The 18,336-nt window shown below is 31.6% G+C and overlaps 1 protein-coding gene across 1 annotated transcript in view; it reads left to right on the top strand.

Annotated features, from left to right (window-relative positions):
* Nucleotides 1-18,336, top strand: part of LOC118201420 (uncharacterized) — a 298,201-nt gene that overhangs the window by 104,363 nt on the left and 175,502 nt on the right. Inside the window, exons 33-38 of the mRNA XM_085810260.1 lie at nucleotides 1,182-1,287; nucleotides 1,418-1,590; nucleotides 2,343-2,463; nucleotides 3,743-3,927; nucleotides 5,330-5,432; nucleotides 6,818-6,958. Coding sequence (XP_085666386.1) covers nucleotides 1,182-1,287; nucleotides 1,418-1,590; nucleotides 2,343-2,463; nucleotides 3,743-3,927; nucleotides 5,330-5,432; nucleotides 6,818-6,958 — 829 coding nt within the window. The remainder of the gene's footprint in view (nucleotides 1-1,181; nucleotides 1,288-1,417; nucleotides 1,591-2,342; nucleotides 2,464-3,742; nucleotides 3,928-5,329; nucleotides 5,433-6,817; nucleotides 6,959-18,336) is intronic.

The raw sequence follows: 18,336 nt of genomic DNA, 5'->3' as shown, positions 1-18,336 counted from the left end.
TAAAAGTGATAATTCGAAACCATTTTTATACATTTCAGTCATCAAAGTATGCAAGCAAAGAACAACAAAATAAAAAAGAGGCGAGCTATAATAGATACTACGCAAAATGTAAATCTGTATAATATACGAATATCATAGAAATAATAGTGTATATTATATATATAGACAGAGATGCAGAGAAATATAAAGAGATAGATATATTTTTATGAAGTTAAATGTAACTCGTAAAACATCTCAGAATTCATATATCTCACATTTTCAGCAGTCTTACACTCTACATTTTTCTGTAAAATTCGTTTATAAGGTATTTCTCCCACTTTCTTAACGAGCCTTCGTGGCGTAGTGGCCAACACGCTCAACGCGTAATTGAGAAGTTCACGGTCCGATTCCCGGCGAAGACGTTGCTAATTTTTCATCTTTCCTGTTTCCAAAAATACCTAATGTTTCTACAAGGTATAGATAACAGGTTAGATTAGCAGATAATTGCATGGTTTCTATTTATTCTAGATTTTTAACATCAATGCAATGAAACTTATAAAAGAAAGAACAGAGCTTAGCTTTTCATGTTTTGGAGTTGCATTTACCCACTGAGCTATAGAAACCAGTAACAACCATAACATGACCTTCCACTCAAGAGTGAGATTTGAGAGATTCAAATTAAAGGATCATCGATTTTCCTTTTTTTTTTTTTTTTTTTTTTCCCTTCCAAACTACAGCATTCTAGTAGGCCAAAGCTTTACTACCTGAAAACTTCCTTATCAATTTTTTTTAATGGAGTAGGTGTTAAGTATATTAATTTCTACCGACTCGGCGATAATCCTCAAATATCCTAATATTACAGTATTTTCTATCTTAATAAAGGAAAAAAACAAATTATTAAGGGAATTAAAGTCAAAGATTTTTAAATTTCTACAATTTTTAGACACGTAAAAAATTATAAGATTCTTCCATGCATACTGTCATGGAAGACATGACAGTCAGTATTACAGAAAAGGCAGTATACATGGCAATGCATGACAGTGCGCATAGGAGAAGTAATTATCGGGAATATCAGTAGTTCGAGTTTTGGCAAAAGCACAGTTGATTATCATGTTTTTCGCTTCCAAAAAATTATCTTTTTTACATACTTAATTCTACCTTTCCAAAGATAATAATAATGAATGATTTTCTTTCATATTAAGTGACGATATCAAGGCCAAACTGAGGGAACATTTCGATGAAATTCTGGAAAAAATCAAGGATTCCATTGAGAAAGGCAAGGAAGTTAGGGAAGAATGGCTGGAAAAGGTAAAATGATTTTACTACTAAACTTTCCTCATTATTTTAAAAAATTATACATACAAGATTTCCGAGCATACTTTTCTAAAAAGTGACCTTAATTTTTTTTTTTTTTTTTTTTTTTTTAAATTTCATTTAGGCAAAGCAAATCCGTGACAAACTTAAGGATATGAAAGAAGACTTGAGTGAGAAGGCAAAGGATCTTATTGAAAAACTCAAAGAAAAAGCCAAGGACTACTGGAACAAGATTCTTGAGAAACTCAAACCAGAAAAACGATCTCTTTATGAATTTGACGCCCTCTTCGCCGATGAGTAAGAAGATTTCTTTAGTGCTTAAATGACCTACCATCTGTAAAATTACTAGAAAATTCAGAGAATTTAATCGATGTTCAGCAGTATAAAAGTAGATAAAATGTTAGCGTAAAACTTATCCTATAAATACAGCATCAGAGGGAATTTAAGAAAATCTATTGGACGTAGTTCTCGTGTTTTGTAGTACATAAATCCAGTTGATGTTACCACTCCAATAAAACACACTTGAAGACGTGGAGCCAGTATAAATAGATAATGAAAGCTATATTTTTCCATGCTAATCAAATGAGTTATGTCTGAATGAACCAAGATTTTTAAGAGACATATAGCTAAAGCTCAACTGGTCTTAATCTAGATTTTAGAAAATGGACGGTTGCTCAACAGTCCTTGGGCGACTATTTCGATGTCCTGGGAATTGATAATTAAGGATCTTTGACGCTAGACTTAAGAAACACTTTAAATTTTCATCATTTGTTTTCATAAAGGTTGCGAACCAAATAATTAGGTTGTAAGCACTTAATAAAATGTTACTTTTGGCATATTTTTGCAATAAACATCTAACTAATAAAGCAAAACAGCTGAACATCTTTATTAGCAAAAATTCAGTTATTCGCAAATTCTGTTCTAGCAAATTGGAAAATGGCGAATACCTAATTAGTAATTCGCTGCTGTACTTTTTGATGTATATAATTCTTTATATATATATATACAAATTTCACAAAATTGAGTACTACATTTTCTTCTTTCTTCAGTGATGACGAGCCTAAGACCGAACTCGGAAAGAAGCTTCAAGAGCACCTGGAAAAACTTTTGGAAAAAATAAAGGAGGCTATTGATCACGGCAAAACCGTTAAAGAAGAGACTTTAGAGAAAGTAAGATTATACTGAATGTTTTAGAATATTCAAAAGAATAACCACACTTCAACATCTAAATCTTAAAAAAATACAATTATTGCTATGCATTACTGAATTAGAATAACATTTTAAGTTTAAGATTAGAGAAAACATAAATGTTTTAATTTTTAAGATAGTTTGTGTTTTCCTATATTTATGTGTTCAAGAAATCATAACCGAACCAGTTAACATTAGTAGACTAGAACAGTTAATCATGTAACTGAAATATCAGAGGCTAAAGCCAGCAAGGAAAATCAACAAACCACTGTAGTTAAATTGCAATAACAATATACGTAAGAAAAGAAGCCCCCTTGAGAAGTTGCAGAACAAAACTTTATTCTTTGTAGAAAATGCAAATTTTTTATTGTAATTAAAATTTAAAATTTTAAAATGAACAAATAATCAGTTAATATGCAAATGAAGATATGGAACATTAATTAAAAGGAAGGAAAAATAGATATATTTCTTTTATTTAAGACTTTCATAGTGAAATCGCACTTATCACTCATGCATTCAAACATCGGCAAGTAGTCCGAATAACCTTCGTCTATTTTCTACCTGCTACTTCCCCCCATCGCTTTAATGCATGGCTCATTGGTATCGGCAGCTGTTAAATAATATGCTAATCATTTTTTAAGTGGCTAAAGTAGCTCTCTTATTTGAATGCGCATTTGTTTAGCATCAACGTTTGGCTATTCATGCTCTCACTTGAAATCCTGTCCTAAGGGAAAACTGCACCAGTCAGTGAAACTGCACAATGATCCCCAATAGAGAAGTAATCGCTTAAGTAAGTTATTGTTAAAGCTGTAGAATTATGTTTGTCAGGGGGGAAGGAAATCTATTCTAACAAAAATTCATATACACGGGCATTTCAGATGATTTAGAAGAACAGATTTAGGCTATATCGATGCTAGAGTAAAAAAATTCAAATATATTGAATTATTTTACAGTAAGTTGCTGCTGATTTATTAAAGATATATCAAATGAGCATAGGTAGTAAAAATTAAAGGAAGTCTATTGTAACTCGCAAGCATTATTTTTCTTATTTTTCGACTTTTAATACTCAATTATTCTACAAAAACTGGGATAAACGTCTACTAATTTTATTATTTTTAATATCTTAGATGTACAATATTTATCTTATAAAAAGGTAACCGTTACCATTTGAGCATAGTATGTATGTTCAGTTGCTTGCCTATCCAAGAAAGTTAAAACAATATTATAAGAAATTAGATCAAGCTTCTCCTTTTGTTTTCAGATGAAGGAAATCAAAGAAAAGCTGAAGGAACTCAGGATTAAATTGGGGGAGCACGCCAAGGAATTGCTCGAGAAGATTAGGGAAAAGGCTAAGGATTATTTCAAGAAAATCTTGGAAAAACTTGGCATCGGCAAACGCTCCGCCGACTACCATGCCGTACTCTTCGCTGAAGAACTCGCCGCTGAGTAAGTTCAATAAAATATAACATTTTATAAGCAGACATTCTCTCTACATTATATATCTTCGTAAGTATGTATCAACTCTGTGCTTTATTCTCGAAAATTAAACCTTTCTCAAATAGCATCTATGTTTGTTGAGTTTTTTTCTCGAAAATAAAAACTTCTTCAAACAACATCTATCTTTGTTGGCTCCCCTGCATGTTTCCCTCATATTCTAGTCATTAATTTTCTAAAGAATTGCATATATGTAATTGTATATGTTCATTTTCTAAGGAACTGTATGGATATGAGGTAATTAAATAATGAGAATGCATTACTTGATAACATTTTTTAACTTATAACTTTTATATATATATAAAAGGTTAAAAAGACATTGCATTTTGAAAAATTATGTATCAGCTCTTAGAGCAGTACATGAAGACACACGTTCACACCTGTCACATACAGCAATTTCTGACCTCAAGACAAGCGTATGCATTCAACCATGCTTTCTAATGTTCTGATGTGCCGCCCTGTGTTTATCAAGTCTTCTCAAAATAAAAATTGCTTTTCGAAATAATACTCTGTCTGACTTGCGAAAAAAGGTGCGAAATACTATAATATTTGCTTTTAAAAGCAAACCAGAACTATACTTCTACAAGTATTTTCTTTCGTTCTCTGATCGTGCCCTGCTTACAGTACGCAAAAGAATTATGTATTAATTTCTATTGCCAGTGTAAGACTTAAAATGTTTCTATCTTTCTAGAAATAGAGCCCACCAGCGGCCGAGCGGTAAAGACGCTGAACACTGGTAGTTCCGTCCGAGGTTCGAATCCCGCGAACGGGCTGGCTGCATGGGCGTTTTCGTGGTTTTCCCCATGTGTAACGTGTATACGAGCCAGTTTCCCTTAGAAAGTCCTCCACGAAAGGCATCCCTCCCCATAGGCAGATAGCCCTAGTGTGCTTTGCCATAATTAAATACACCACACACCGCTTTCTAGAAATAGTCAATCCTTCTATTTAATTTCCACTGGGTGTATATTTATTCCTGGATATGTCACTGAAACATTCCTGAATTTTAGATATTTTGCTTTAATTTATTTTTTACAATTTATTTAAAACATTTACTAAATATTTGTAGAAAATAGCTCTTAGAGTAAGCATTCATTCATTTGTTTCTTCTTTATGTGCTCTTGGGTATTAGAATTATAAAACCCAACCTTAAAAAATACAGTACACATTTTCAGAAGTATAAAAAGCAATTTATTGATAAAATATGCTAACTTGGGGTGAGGTAAATACGTTTGTCAATTCAACTATCAACTCGGAATAATCATTTGTAGAGTATTCTTAATTCAATTATATTTAGATCTAGATATAACCCAGCACACATACTGTGTAAATAATAATTCTGGAACTTTCTTCACAGGGAAGACGTCGTAAGCAAGCTTCGGGAAAGATTCGAAGAGCTTGTTAAGAAAATCAAGGATGCCATTGAAAACGGAAAGACATTCCAAGATACTTTGGAAAAGGTAAAGTTTACTTTTGAGAACAAGAACGAAAACTTTATCTAAAATCAGTTTTTCATAGAAAGCATTTAGAAATACTAAGAGAGATCTAGTTTCCAGTTTTCACAGAATATTAACCTCAAATGGACCACAAAAATATGCCCATCATCATCCTTTCGGCTAATTATTTAAAATACAACTCGATTTTTTTTTTCAAAGAACAGAAAAAAATTTTTCAGTTGATTTTTTCAGCGTTAAAATGTACTAGATTCAAACTTACGTACGGTTTATGTATTAGTACACATAAATTTAAATCTCTGTTACTGATTAATTTAGGAGTGCAAAGTTAATGAATACATACTAAGGTTACTCAAAATGTTCTTAGCACATCAGGAACCAAATACGTAGGCTGGAAGCCTGAATACTGGTTGCTTGATCTGGGCTCAAATTACGGCGAACAGACTGGCTACAATGGAGTTTCGTATTTCTCCCCGTGTATAACATAAATATTAAACAATTTCATTTAGAAAGGCCCTCCACAAAGTCTGGTCACCAGCGATCACATGGATAACACCGCTGAACACTATCAATTCCATATGGATTCAAATGTCGACTGTATGAATGAGTTGGTGAGAAGGGCATTTTTATTGTTTACATCATGTGTAATGCAAACACAAGTCAATTTTCAAATCAAATGTATCCTCCTAAGGCACCCATTCACTTAGGCAAGTAACCTTTCAGTTGCTTTGCCTTAATCTATCAATCAAGCCTCTGCAAGAACATTTCGCCTGGAAAGCAGATAACCGTTACATACCTTTCCTTAAATCAATAGATAATTAATCAATAATTCTCACTATATAATACTGAGAAAAATTTAAAGAAAATGTCACGGTTTTATGTAATTCTTTTAATCATCGACAATATTTATCTAGTTTTTAATTTTAGTATGATCTTCTATTTTTAAGCGAATAACAGTCCACCTCGGATGTCATTTTGAACAATAATTTAAGACATTTTTCAAAAGGGAATTCTTTATATGTATTCTACATTTAAGCCCGTCTTGAATTACTAAACTCATAAAAACGCGGTCTTTTGAATTCAGTTTGTAACTTTGAATTTTCTTTCCGAATTCCTCATTTAAATCCGTCTTTAATAGGAAAACAACATAAGAATCAAAAAATTTTTTAAATTACCATTTAAGAAAAGAAAAAAAAGATTTTCATTTAGAAACCTGTAACGGTCTCGTACGGAGATAAACAAATAGAAAAAATATGCAGGTTTCGAAAAGGCTGAAAATGAACATTAGATAGTAACTTATTAAAATTTTAGATGTGAATTGTTCTAAGATATAAAAAATTGAAAGTTTATTAAGGAGGGTACAAAAATTATAATTTATATAATTTATTCAGCTGAAGGAAATCCGCCAGAAGCTGAAGGACATGAACGTAAACGTAGGCGAAAAAGCAAAGGAACTTCTCGAGAAATTGAAGGACAAGCTTAAGGACTATTGGGAGAAACTCAAGGAGAAACTCGGCAGGGAAGACAGATCTGTTGCTGAAGCTGACTTTAACATTCGCGAAGTCTTCAAGAAGATCAAGGACATGGTCAGTGAAAACATTTAAAACTTTTACAATATTGGAATAAATAGATCGGATAGATAGAACAAACAGTGCATGATGCTTTATGTGCGTTCAGTTCTTAGCTACAACTCTCGAATATTTTTACAGATATGAGAAATAACCCACTGTTGTAATACGTACATAATTTATGTTATTCTGGTTTATACACACGCACACATACACACAAATATATATAATTAAATATGTAAAGAAATGCAAAAACTTTAAGAAGTTTCAAAATTTACTTTAAAAGGACTGATATATGTGTGTATAAGATAAAAAGTGTACAAATAAAATTTCTAATTGAAATTTTAAATAGCTCCTTAATTCTTCATTTTAATTTGGGTACCTCCCTTTCTATTACAAAAACAGTAATTGCTGATAATAAACCTTTTTGGACTGCGTCATTTCCAGACGCTGTGAATATAGAAATATATGCTTCAAAAGAACATGATGGGTCTCTCGTGCCAGTAAGCTATCTATTTCTTGCTTCATTAATGATATTAAGAATTATACTTAAATACAAATGATCACCAAGCATCCAGCATCATTTTTCTTTTCTCACATTTCTAACCTAACTTTTTGTTATATATATATATATATATATATATATGTATGTGTGTGTGTGTATGTGTGTGTGTGTGTGTCAGATAAAAAAATGTAAATATAAGTTACCTAAAATTAAGCAAAAAATACGTAAATATAAGTTAACTAAAATTAAGTAAAAAATATGTAAATTAAAAGGGAAATTTAAATTGACTCCTTAATGTTTCATTTTAATTATAATTTATATTTATACATGTACATTTGTCACTACAATAGCTGATAATCCAAAACATGACCATTTCTTAAAATAAGTGATCATTCAAGAGAAAATGTCGATATCTAGCCACTTGCAAAATGTCGTTATATCAGATATTGGAAAAGAGAATACAAATATTCGCAAGCACACATTTCCCACTGGTTGTGACATATATAAACTTCTTTACGTCTCATTAATTTTTTTAATATATGACCTCTGGCGGTAACCCCTTTGACACAGAGTAAAAAATGATAGTAGGAAAACCTATAATTTCGGCAGAAAAGTTCAAAATATAGGCGATGTGAAACGTCGTATTGTCAGAAAATCTGATATTTTATAGAAAAATGCATCTTTCCTAAATTTAAATAATGATAATTATTGTTTAGATCTTCATTATTAACACTGTGTTCTAATAATTATTCTTAAACTTTACTAATAGAGGCTAACTTTACTCATAGATTTCTGAAAAATCCAATCCTATCTATTTTGGTTTATGTCATAATATTCGTTCACACAAAAATTTAGAGGCCTGTGGCATAATTTCACATGCAACAATTTTAAAATTTGTAATAAATTAAACCTATTTCCGCCGCCTCCATTGATGGCTTTGTAGGGTCCTGAATTTCAGACTAATGCATGTATTAGGATATAAGTCGGATTTCAAATCCTAATGACTACCCATGTGCTGTCAATAGGACCTAGACAGCGTGTCTTAAGGATATACTGGGATGTGGCATTAAGCCCTCGGGAGGACGTGTTTAAGAAAAAATTGGGATATTTATGGGTGTCCTGAGGATGTAGTCTATTAACATGCTGTCGATGGAATTCTGTTACACAATTTTTAGCATTTATATAAAAGGATTTGGTGTTTTGCAAGTCACAAGGGATTTACTGTGGATTTAAAGCATTTGTATGTATTACATTGATTTAAATACAATATTTTACAGAAGCCATCGTAGCCGACAAGATTTCTGAGTATAGTACATTAGAGATTCCATATGAATATATGTTATCCGAAAGATATTTGTAATGCCAATTACGTGTCATTTATTTTACAATGTTGAGAAGAGATATACAAAATGACTGCCGTTTTTCTGTTGCAGATTACTAACAAAATCGATTCTGAAGAACTGAAAGCAAAGATCGAAAAACTGTTCGGTAAAGGAAGTGAGGTACGTATTTCAAAAATTTTCACTTATTTAAAATTAAACATAAATGTGCTCATTTTAATCCAGTATTAAATATAGCCCATACTCACGCCTATATTGTGTTTGTACGAAATTTAAGGAGCATATGCATAAAATATACAGACAAGTAGGAAAAGAATATAACGTTTCGGACAGCGTTAATATTTTGATGCAAGGAAATAACGTTTCCTTATACATTCTTTCTAGCGATACGCGTACTTTAGCATGCTCACAGAATTCTCCATGCTTTCGTAGGAATCATTTGTCAAAACGCTCATAAATCACGCTTTAAATGCTTTCAAAATGTTGTCTTTTAACGTGAAACTATGCTTTAGGTTAGAAGAGAATACAGTTATAAATCATTTGAAACTTATTAACCAGGGCACATCTCCTCAGACTGTAATTTTGTAATTAGAATCAAATGTTTTACTTTAACTTTTAATTTTAACTATATAAAACCACAAGGAGTGGATAATAAAAATATATGTTTGGCTCGGGTTTGTGGCTGGGATGTTGCAAAGGTTGATAATTCACCAAATACATTTGATAACTCTGGAATTAGTCATGAGACTGTTTTAAATTATTTTAACTTCACAAGACGTTACAGCTTTAAATAATGAAACATTTTCCTCAGTTGGCAGAACAATTCATCAACGCCTTGAAGGAAAAAGGTGAGAAAGCCAAGAAAAAGATCTTAGAAATTATTGATCGAGTTCTTGAAGACAAAGAATCCAAAAGGTCCATCAAGGATGTCTACGAGAAAGTCAAGAATTACTTCAAAGACCTAAACATCGAACTCAAAGAAAAATTCTCAAAGTTCGGAGAATGGGTAAAGAACGAGTACGGAAAAGCCTTGGAAAAGGGCAAGAGCAAGCTCGACAACGTTAAAAAAATGGCTCGTGAGGTACGTAACTTTTTTCCTACTTATCATAGAGAGTTTTTCCTACTTATTAGAGAAGTGCTGATTCTAAGACGAAAAGTAGAAAATTGCTGTCTATATGCCAGATTGTTTGTAAAACTTTTCAAATTAACTGGTTATAAAAGTAGTTGAACATCTTTCTAATAAGAATATAATTTTGTAAAGAAATTCATAGCATAAAGTATCAGTAAATTAATATACTGCTTAAACTTTAGTCTTGTATGTAATTGTACACAATGTAAGAAAGAGAAGATAAAATTAATTAAAATCGCCACACAGTTGGTCTCTTAATAATGTCTTTCAATGAAAATAATAGGAAAACACATTTAGAAAACCCTTTTTAGTAATAAAGCAGTTTTACTCTGCAATGAGATAAATATTAAATTTAATTAATTTACAACTTACATTATATAAATATGTTGCATAAAATATAAGCAATTACAAATGTTTATTCAAAAAACATTGTGTGAGAATTGTAAATAATTGCAGACTTTTTTTAAATAATCACGCTAATCTATTATTAGAATTTCATATTATGTTTGTGTCAAGGTAACAAGTATTTACGTAATCTTTTATTTGCTTGGAATAGATAAGATGGAATAACATTTGTTCTGTGTGCGGACAAAATATAACCATTTACTCATTTGATATATATTGATTGCATATTAACATATAAGCTCTCATAGAATTTTAATGTTAACATCTGAAATGTGATACAAGAATAAAAATAAAACTTAGAAGATAATAAGCCAATTATTCACTCAAAAGTAACATTCAAATGTCACAGCATCATTCAAAATTGGTACGCCTTTTAGATCCCTTTTATATATCGTCTTTCCATTAGAAGGGGCCCACCAGCGGCCGAGCGGTAAAGTCGCTGAACACTGGTAGTTCGGTCCGAGGTTCGAATCCCGCGAACGGGCTGGCTGCATGGGCGTTTTCGTGGTTTTCCCCATGTGTAACGTGTATACGAGCCAGTTCCCTTAGAAAGTCCTCCACGAAGGCATCCCTCCCGTTGGGCAGATAGCCTAGAGGCTTTGCCATAATCACACACACACACTTTCCATTAGAATTAATGCGGTTACACATTAATGCACAGTTAATAATTTCGTTTGAATGTAATTAACGATGTCGTTGACGAATTACTTTACTTATTTATTGTAGAAAATATATCTCAAAAGGTGTTTGTTTCATTTTTTTCGAACAGACAGTATCCACCTGAATTATTAGATATTGCTTTTATTACTATCGTACTAATACCCATTAAAAATTTTGAAATGAATAAAATCGTTTCGATTTGCAGCCATATGAAATGTCACAATTTATGAACCTTTTTAAATTTTAAATACAACCAATTTCGGATATGAAATGTCAAATAATTTATAATCTAACACAGTCTAGATAACGTGCTACGATTCTCAGTTTGAAAATCTAAAGGCTGTAATTAAAATGTCAAAACATGCAAGAATATTTCGTATTATATATGAAGTATTTCCACACCTATGGAAGTATTTAGATTTAACTTTATATTTCTATTTTATAGTTCTTGGATGACACCAAGAAAATGAGCAAGGACATTGCCGAAGAAGCTCGAGAATTTTTCAAGGAATATAAGGAGGACTTAGGCAACCTGTGGGATGAAGTGCGCGAGAAAGTCAAAAATGTCATAAAAGGAGACTAAAAATGGACTTTTCCCACTAAATTTTAAGTTTCAATTGATGTATTTATGATTATTTTTGTTAGAAATAAATTTCTACTTTTCTAGTCATAGTTTACGTTGTAAGTATGAATTCTTAAGTATATATGACATTCATTAATCGTCTAAAAGCGACAACGTATCTTGTAACTTGAATATTTCACATACGTTTATTCATGAGTTTTAAAACGAACTGCGTTACATTGTATTATTTCAAACCAATAAAAAATAAGCACTAAAAAAAATATTTTTCGAATTTTTAGAAGAATTTGATTAAATTAACATTTTTAAATATAAAGCAGATTAAAGGGGTATTAAATAGTAAAATATATATGACCATTACACAAATGTCTCCGTAAGTATTAGAATGAAAAAAATATAATGGGTACATCACATGACTTCCTTGTACAGAATATTAAATTATATGCATTTTTTCCTGCATTTCATTTAAACTGATTGAATTCTAACTTTGTCAATAGCGCATAAACCACAATAGAATAAATTCATTCTTTAAAATTCACTATATTTATCTACCGTAGCCACGCTCTGGCACTAGGTTCACTTAACAGCGTTACATTTTACATTTCATTCATTTTACAATTCAGAAAGCACAAAAATTATTATCTTCTGAATAATTATCTAATTGTTGCCACATGTTCTATTCAAATACTATACTAAATCTAAAACGATATATAAAAGAAATTAAACAAAAAGAAAAAAAAAAAGAAACAGTTTTTCACAGACGATTCAGCGCCGCTTACTTAATGCGAATGCGCTACTCGTAAACATTCTCCTCTGTTCGAGTCAGATTGGTGACAATATTTGCTGATAATACGAAACACGTATTTTCTCGAATTTCGTTAGAAATATATTTCTCATTCAATTAATTCGTTTCTCATTTCGCGGCAAGGCCAAAATACATAAAAACTCAAAATGTCTTCATTAAAAATTGAAAGATATAGAAAAACATAAAACACCAAATACAGTTAAAACAATTAAAAAAATAATTTTTACAATTAAAATTAGAGTTGAGTTTCTACGCAAAAACAAGCAATTCGGCCAGCAGGCAGATGTTTCGGTGCACAAAACTAAAAATTTCTTTTTGGTTCCACTCGGTAAAAAGACATTGAAGGCGTATAAACTGACTTAATTTGTTGCGGACGCTATGCTGACTCAATACATGGGATAATTTAATAATCTAAATGATAATTCCAGAATGGATTAAGCATGATTTATTTCGCAATAATACAAGAAGACGTTATCTTTGTTGTTGCGAAGCTTAGTTTCTCTAAATTAGCAACAAATCCGCTATTCTGCTAAGTTTCAAACATAAAAAAATATGGCTGTTATGGTAAAAAAATGGCTCAACCGCACTTAAACAACTTTTAAATTGTTCATAATTCTACAAATATAACATGCAGGTTAACTAAAGGCGTAAAACCCTTAACCGGAAGATAAGAACAATCTAACTCGATCATTTTTATAGGAAAAAATGCGTAGTTTACCAACATATAAGGATAAAGAATCTGAGCTCACGGAGCCGAGTAACAGAGTGGGTATATATGTGTATATATATGTATTTATAATGCTTTTGGTACGGCCAATTGCGACCAAAATACGAGGTGCACATCTACATGTTATAGCAGTTTCACATACAAAATTTCAACGTTCTGAGGCTACTCTTTTTGAGTTATGCTAGATACATGCATACATATGTACAGATGCCACGAAAAAATCTCTTCTGAATCCATTTTAAATCAGTTTCATAATTCGTTTGGGTAAAAAGAGTCCTTATCATTTATTTTATCATTTATCATTTATCATTTTTATGAACAACTTTCATCACCTGCAAGTTGTTCATAGGTTCTATGACCATGTATAACTAGAAAAATGGGGTGAAATATCCTTGTTATGTGTTTAAAAAAAATTAAGAAGTAAGTAAACAAAATGGATTATTCTGTCCTTACGTAGAGATATCACGCAAAAACATAGTTAAATTGCATTCGATAGCGGTCGAAATGAATATTTTCGTTGAAATATGGTACCCGGAATTTTTTGTGATTGCAATACTTCCTTTATTTCGTACAAGGAAGTGAAAAGGCTTAAAATGTTTAATGAAAATATTATCTTCACATTAAAATTTCATGATTATGCAAAAGCCTCATATAATTAAACAGAATACCATTATAATTAATACCTTTTTATTAAATAATACAAGATGGCTAGAAGGAATTTTAAATTTTCTTTTAAATCTGAAATTACAACTACCACCAATTTCATAAACGTCAGTTAGGGTTAACATATCAATAGAATACATTAGTTATTAAATGCAAAAGTATAAGACTTCAGTAGTTAGAGAAGTCAATTAACTTTTGCAACTCTTACTTATAAATCAAAGTCAAATGCTGAAATTTGTTATTACTCTTACGAACAATAGTGCAGGGATTAATTTTTTCCAGATAATGAAGAGGTTTCTTTTCCAGAATTGCGATAGGTAACAGAAATAGGAAACAGATGAAAAAATAAAATATTAAATTAAATCAAATCTTAAAAACAAAACTTAAAAAAGAAAAATATTTGCATGCGAGATCATTAAGAATGTTAGTAAAATTTCGATTGTTTGCGGCCTAAAACCGCTCCAACTCAAAACCAAATTCATATATTTCCTTATGTTCTTAACGTAGTCTCATGACTAATCTCAGAGTTAATTTTCTTTCAATTTAATCCACATAGTGAAATAGTTTCCTTTTTGCTCTCACCGTTCACATTCATGCATTGCAGTAAAACCTCATCAATTATGTTTTAAATTCAATAAATATTGTAATAAAATTTCATTTTATGCTAACGTTTTATAAAATACAAAATTGTCATTTATGGAAGGTATTTGTGTAGGGTATATTATTTATGAAAATACCAAATTATCATTTATTTTATCATTTATCATTTATCATTTTTATGAACAACTTTTATCACATGCAAGTTGTTCATAGGTTCTATGATCATGTATAACTAGAAGAGTGGGGTCAAATATCCTTGTTATGTGTTTAAAAAAAATTAAGAAGTAAGTAAACAAAGTGGATTATTACAAAACCTATTTTAATGCTGCAAAAGGCCAATTTTAAAATAATACACAGTTAAATTCCTAAGTTATAAATAGTAGAAAATTATACCATAATTATATGTTCTTTTAAAAAAGCTGAAAGTGCACCATTTAGGAACTTTCTTATCATGTTAAAAAAGTGGTTGAAAATGTTTATGTATTACCTCTTTTAGTAAACAGATATGAAATATTATGACCAGACTTTCAAACCCTACAAACTGATTTCGTACATTATTTGTTCATGGATGAAGTATCCTAAAAATCATATTTCCAGTCTCCATTACAGTTTATTTAGAGAATAATACAGCAGGGAATAATATATTAGAATAGGTTCGGTAACAAGGACGATTATTTTACTTAGATGATTTAGTAATTTAAGGCTAAATCTGAGATGATTTTGCATTAATTTAAATTTAATCATGTAATATTAAAATCAGGAATGATAAATTCAGGATAATAATTACTTTTTCTTTTTTCCATTATCCATTGTTTTATACTACAATTTTTATATATTCTGTAAAAAACATTTGTAAAAACAAATATTTTTAACAATAGCATCAGACGTTTCCAGCCGCAATATAATCAGAGCTTCATTAAATATATTTCGTGTGAGTATTCGTTCAATATACATTTTACAACAGTATTCAATATTACCTTTAAGCTGCCCAGACGATAGTAGTCAGGGGAGCCTATTGTAATACCAAACGGCTCGGGTTTTTATTCCCGGAGAAGGAATGGATGTAAACTGTCTGTTCGTTCTTAGGAGGTAACGGTGGCACCTATTTAGGTGCTTTCATAATCAAGTGACCATCGCTTCCGGTCGTAGTAGAGGTCAACGCCTGTAATGGATAGTGCCTGTCATTATTGGATTAAAACAAAGGTGTCCCTTGCATATACCGAACTTGGAAAATAGAATTAGATAAAAAAATATACAAGAGTATACTTCTTTGAATCGCTTGTTAATATAAAAGACTCATATAAATACGGGAAGCCATTTAAAAATTCATAGAAAATAAATTACCCAAAGCATCCAAAATTTTGTTATAGTAAAACAGAGGTAAACTTATAAAGTATTTTTCCACCTTCTTGGCGTGCCTTCGTGGTGTAGAGGTTCTGCACGCTGGGCCGGCATTCCAAAGGTCCGTGGTTTGATTCCCGGCGAAGGCGGTTGCTAATTTTTTTATCTCTCCGACTTTTCCGATTAACCTTATGTCTCTACAGTGGCGCCCGAACTAAAAGGCTGATGGACGATGACTCTCCACACCCAGGATTTGGCGATTGGGTCTCCCAAAAACCTCAATCGCCCTTTAGCTTTTTAAAAGGGGGAGTATATGAGGTATTTCTCCAACCTTCTTGGCGTGCCTTTGGGTTGTAGTGGTTCTGCTCGCTGGGACGGTATTCCAGAGGTCTGTGGTTCGATTCCCGGCGAAGGCGATTGATCATTTTTCATCTCTTCGGCTCGAAGTCTCTACAAAGTGGCATAAATTCATATAGCACAAAATATTGAATCTTAATTCCAAAGTAAAAATGGCATCTGATTCATAGTTTATGGTTCATTCAGTGAACACAAAGTATTCAACCTAAATTTCAAAGTAAAAATGGTATCTAAATGACATCTTACGAGTCATTCAGATAATAAAGAATATTCAATCTGAATTTCAGAACGACAGTGACACCTGAAGATAACACAAAATGTTCAGGGCACTGGTATTCACATATACACATGCCTCTGCAATTATTTTCGGTTGACATTTGTTTTAATACATATTTAGTTTATTTTGGAATAAAACCCATAAAAATTGAAACAATTCTGCTCTGTCAAATTTTCAGGAAAAATTTCTCACCGAGTCAACCTGATAAAATTTCTTTACTTTTGGGTAACACTTTCTATGTAGTCCATATTCCCGCTTACCTATTTATCTGAATAACTATATGATGGAATTCGTTTTGCATTAACTCTCTTGATTCCCCTATTCTTCGGATGTATCCTCATGTTTGCTGATATTTACTTTGATTTGAGGTTCCATTCTAAAGTTTTTTGAAGATTAAATAGTATGAAAAAGAGAATGATTAGTGTTATAATATTTCGCAGAAAATACATAGAACGCAATAACAGATGGGCCCAGAGGTTACATTTAGGGACAGTTTTTAAATTGCTTGTTTACGAAAAGAACAATTCCAATTCTATGTTAAGCGATGGACACTATGACCCTTCCAACTTCTGTTGATAAATGCGCCACCACAGTAATCAGTATCCCTCGTTAAAAGACTATATTTTAGTCCGCCATCGTTTTTGCTACTTTATAAAGTTGATTAGTCCTAGTCTTGGTTTTAAAAGCAGAGATACGCAATTGTATCTCTCACGGTTATTAAGTAGTCACTATACAGTTATTAAGTAGTCAGAATTTCAGTATTTGATAACAGCGAAAAAATTGGAAATGTTGGGAGAATTGTTAGCTGGTATTTATTAAATTCCATAGAAATATTATAATGCTTTAGGGGAAAGAAGAAATTTACGGTCGGAAATTTATAATAAATGCGAAAATTAGATAATACATTTGTGAAATCTTAAGTAATAAATTCAATACTCGTAGGGGAATAATCTGAAGTTAATGCACGAATTTGGTATAAGAATATTACAATATAATGAAGCAAAATAACGCAGGATTTTACGAACTTCCGCTTCACGGATTTATGAATTCATCTTTAAAAAATAAAACTTTAGTCAGAATAAATTGAAATTTCACATAAAGTTTTCCTGGCATGACAATGCCATTTGCTTCAAAACTTCAATTAATAATTGTACTTCGTTTGTAATTTTCTGCTCTGAGAATTATTGTTTGGAGCAGTTTCGGTAATAAAATATATCGCTGAATTATTACAATAATAATAGTAATAATTATAAGAAAAAAAATCTGAAAGCTTTCAGATTTTATATTACGCCCAAAGCAGCGTTTTTTATATTTACATATACACTCACATTTTGAAAGCATTTGGACTAAAAATATTGAAAAACAGCATATCTTTAGAATTTCCGATAGACGGTCTCGCGCGCTGGAGATAAAGATAATAAGGGGACTGGAAAGTAATGTCGTTTCTTCGCATGTCGACAACAACATGTTAAGGGCAGAAGTGGAAGTAAATCCATGTCAAACACTCTCAACCAACCTTGGTCGACCATCCAAGAACTTTTAAAGCAGAATGGAAAAATAAGCAAAGCAGGTGTTTCAGTCCCCCATAATCTGTCCGAAGAAAACAAAGCCAACCGATCCATCACATGCAACGTATTGCTTCAACGGCTCCATACAGAAACCTTTTTTGATCATTTGATTGCTGGAGACGAAAAATGGGTCCTATATCATAATCCAATACGAAAAAGGCAGTTTTAATAGGGGTTACAAAGGTTTTACATCCCAAAAAGGTGCTTCTGTGTGTTTGGTGGAGTATTCGCGGAATTGTTCATTTTGAATTGCTGAAACCTGGACAAACTGTTAATGCAGATCTTTACTGTAAACAATTGGATCGAGTGAACCAATCTTTAATCGAAAAATATCCGGCGATTCTCAATAAAAAAGGCATCATTCTGCAACACGACAATGTAAGAC

The sequence above is a fragment of the Stegodyphus dumicola genome, chromosome 2 (genome assembly GCF_044657685.1).
Source record: "Stegodyphus dumicola isolate Sdum_Otavi_A_Nest chromosome 2, ASM4465768v1".
Classification (NCBI taxonomy): Eukaryota; Metazoa; Arthropoda; class Arachnida; order Araneae; family Eresidae; genus Stegodyphus; species Stegodyphus dumicola.
Note: the sequence above shows the minus strand (reverse complement) of the source record. Positions and strands in the feature narration are given on the sequence as shown.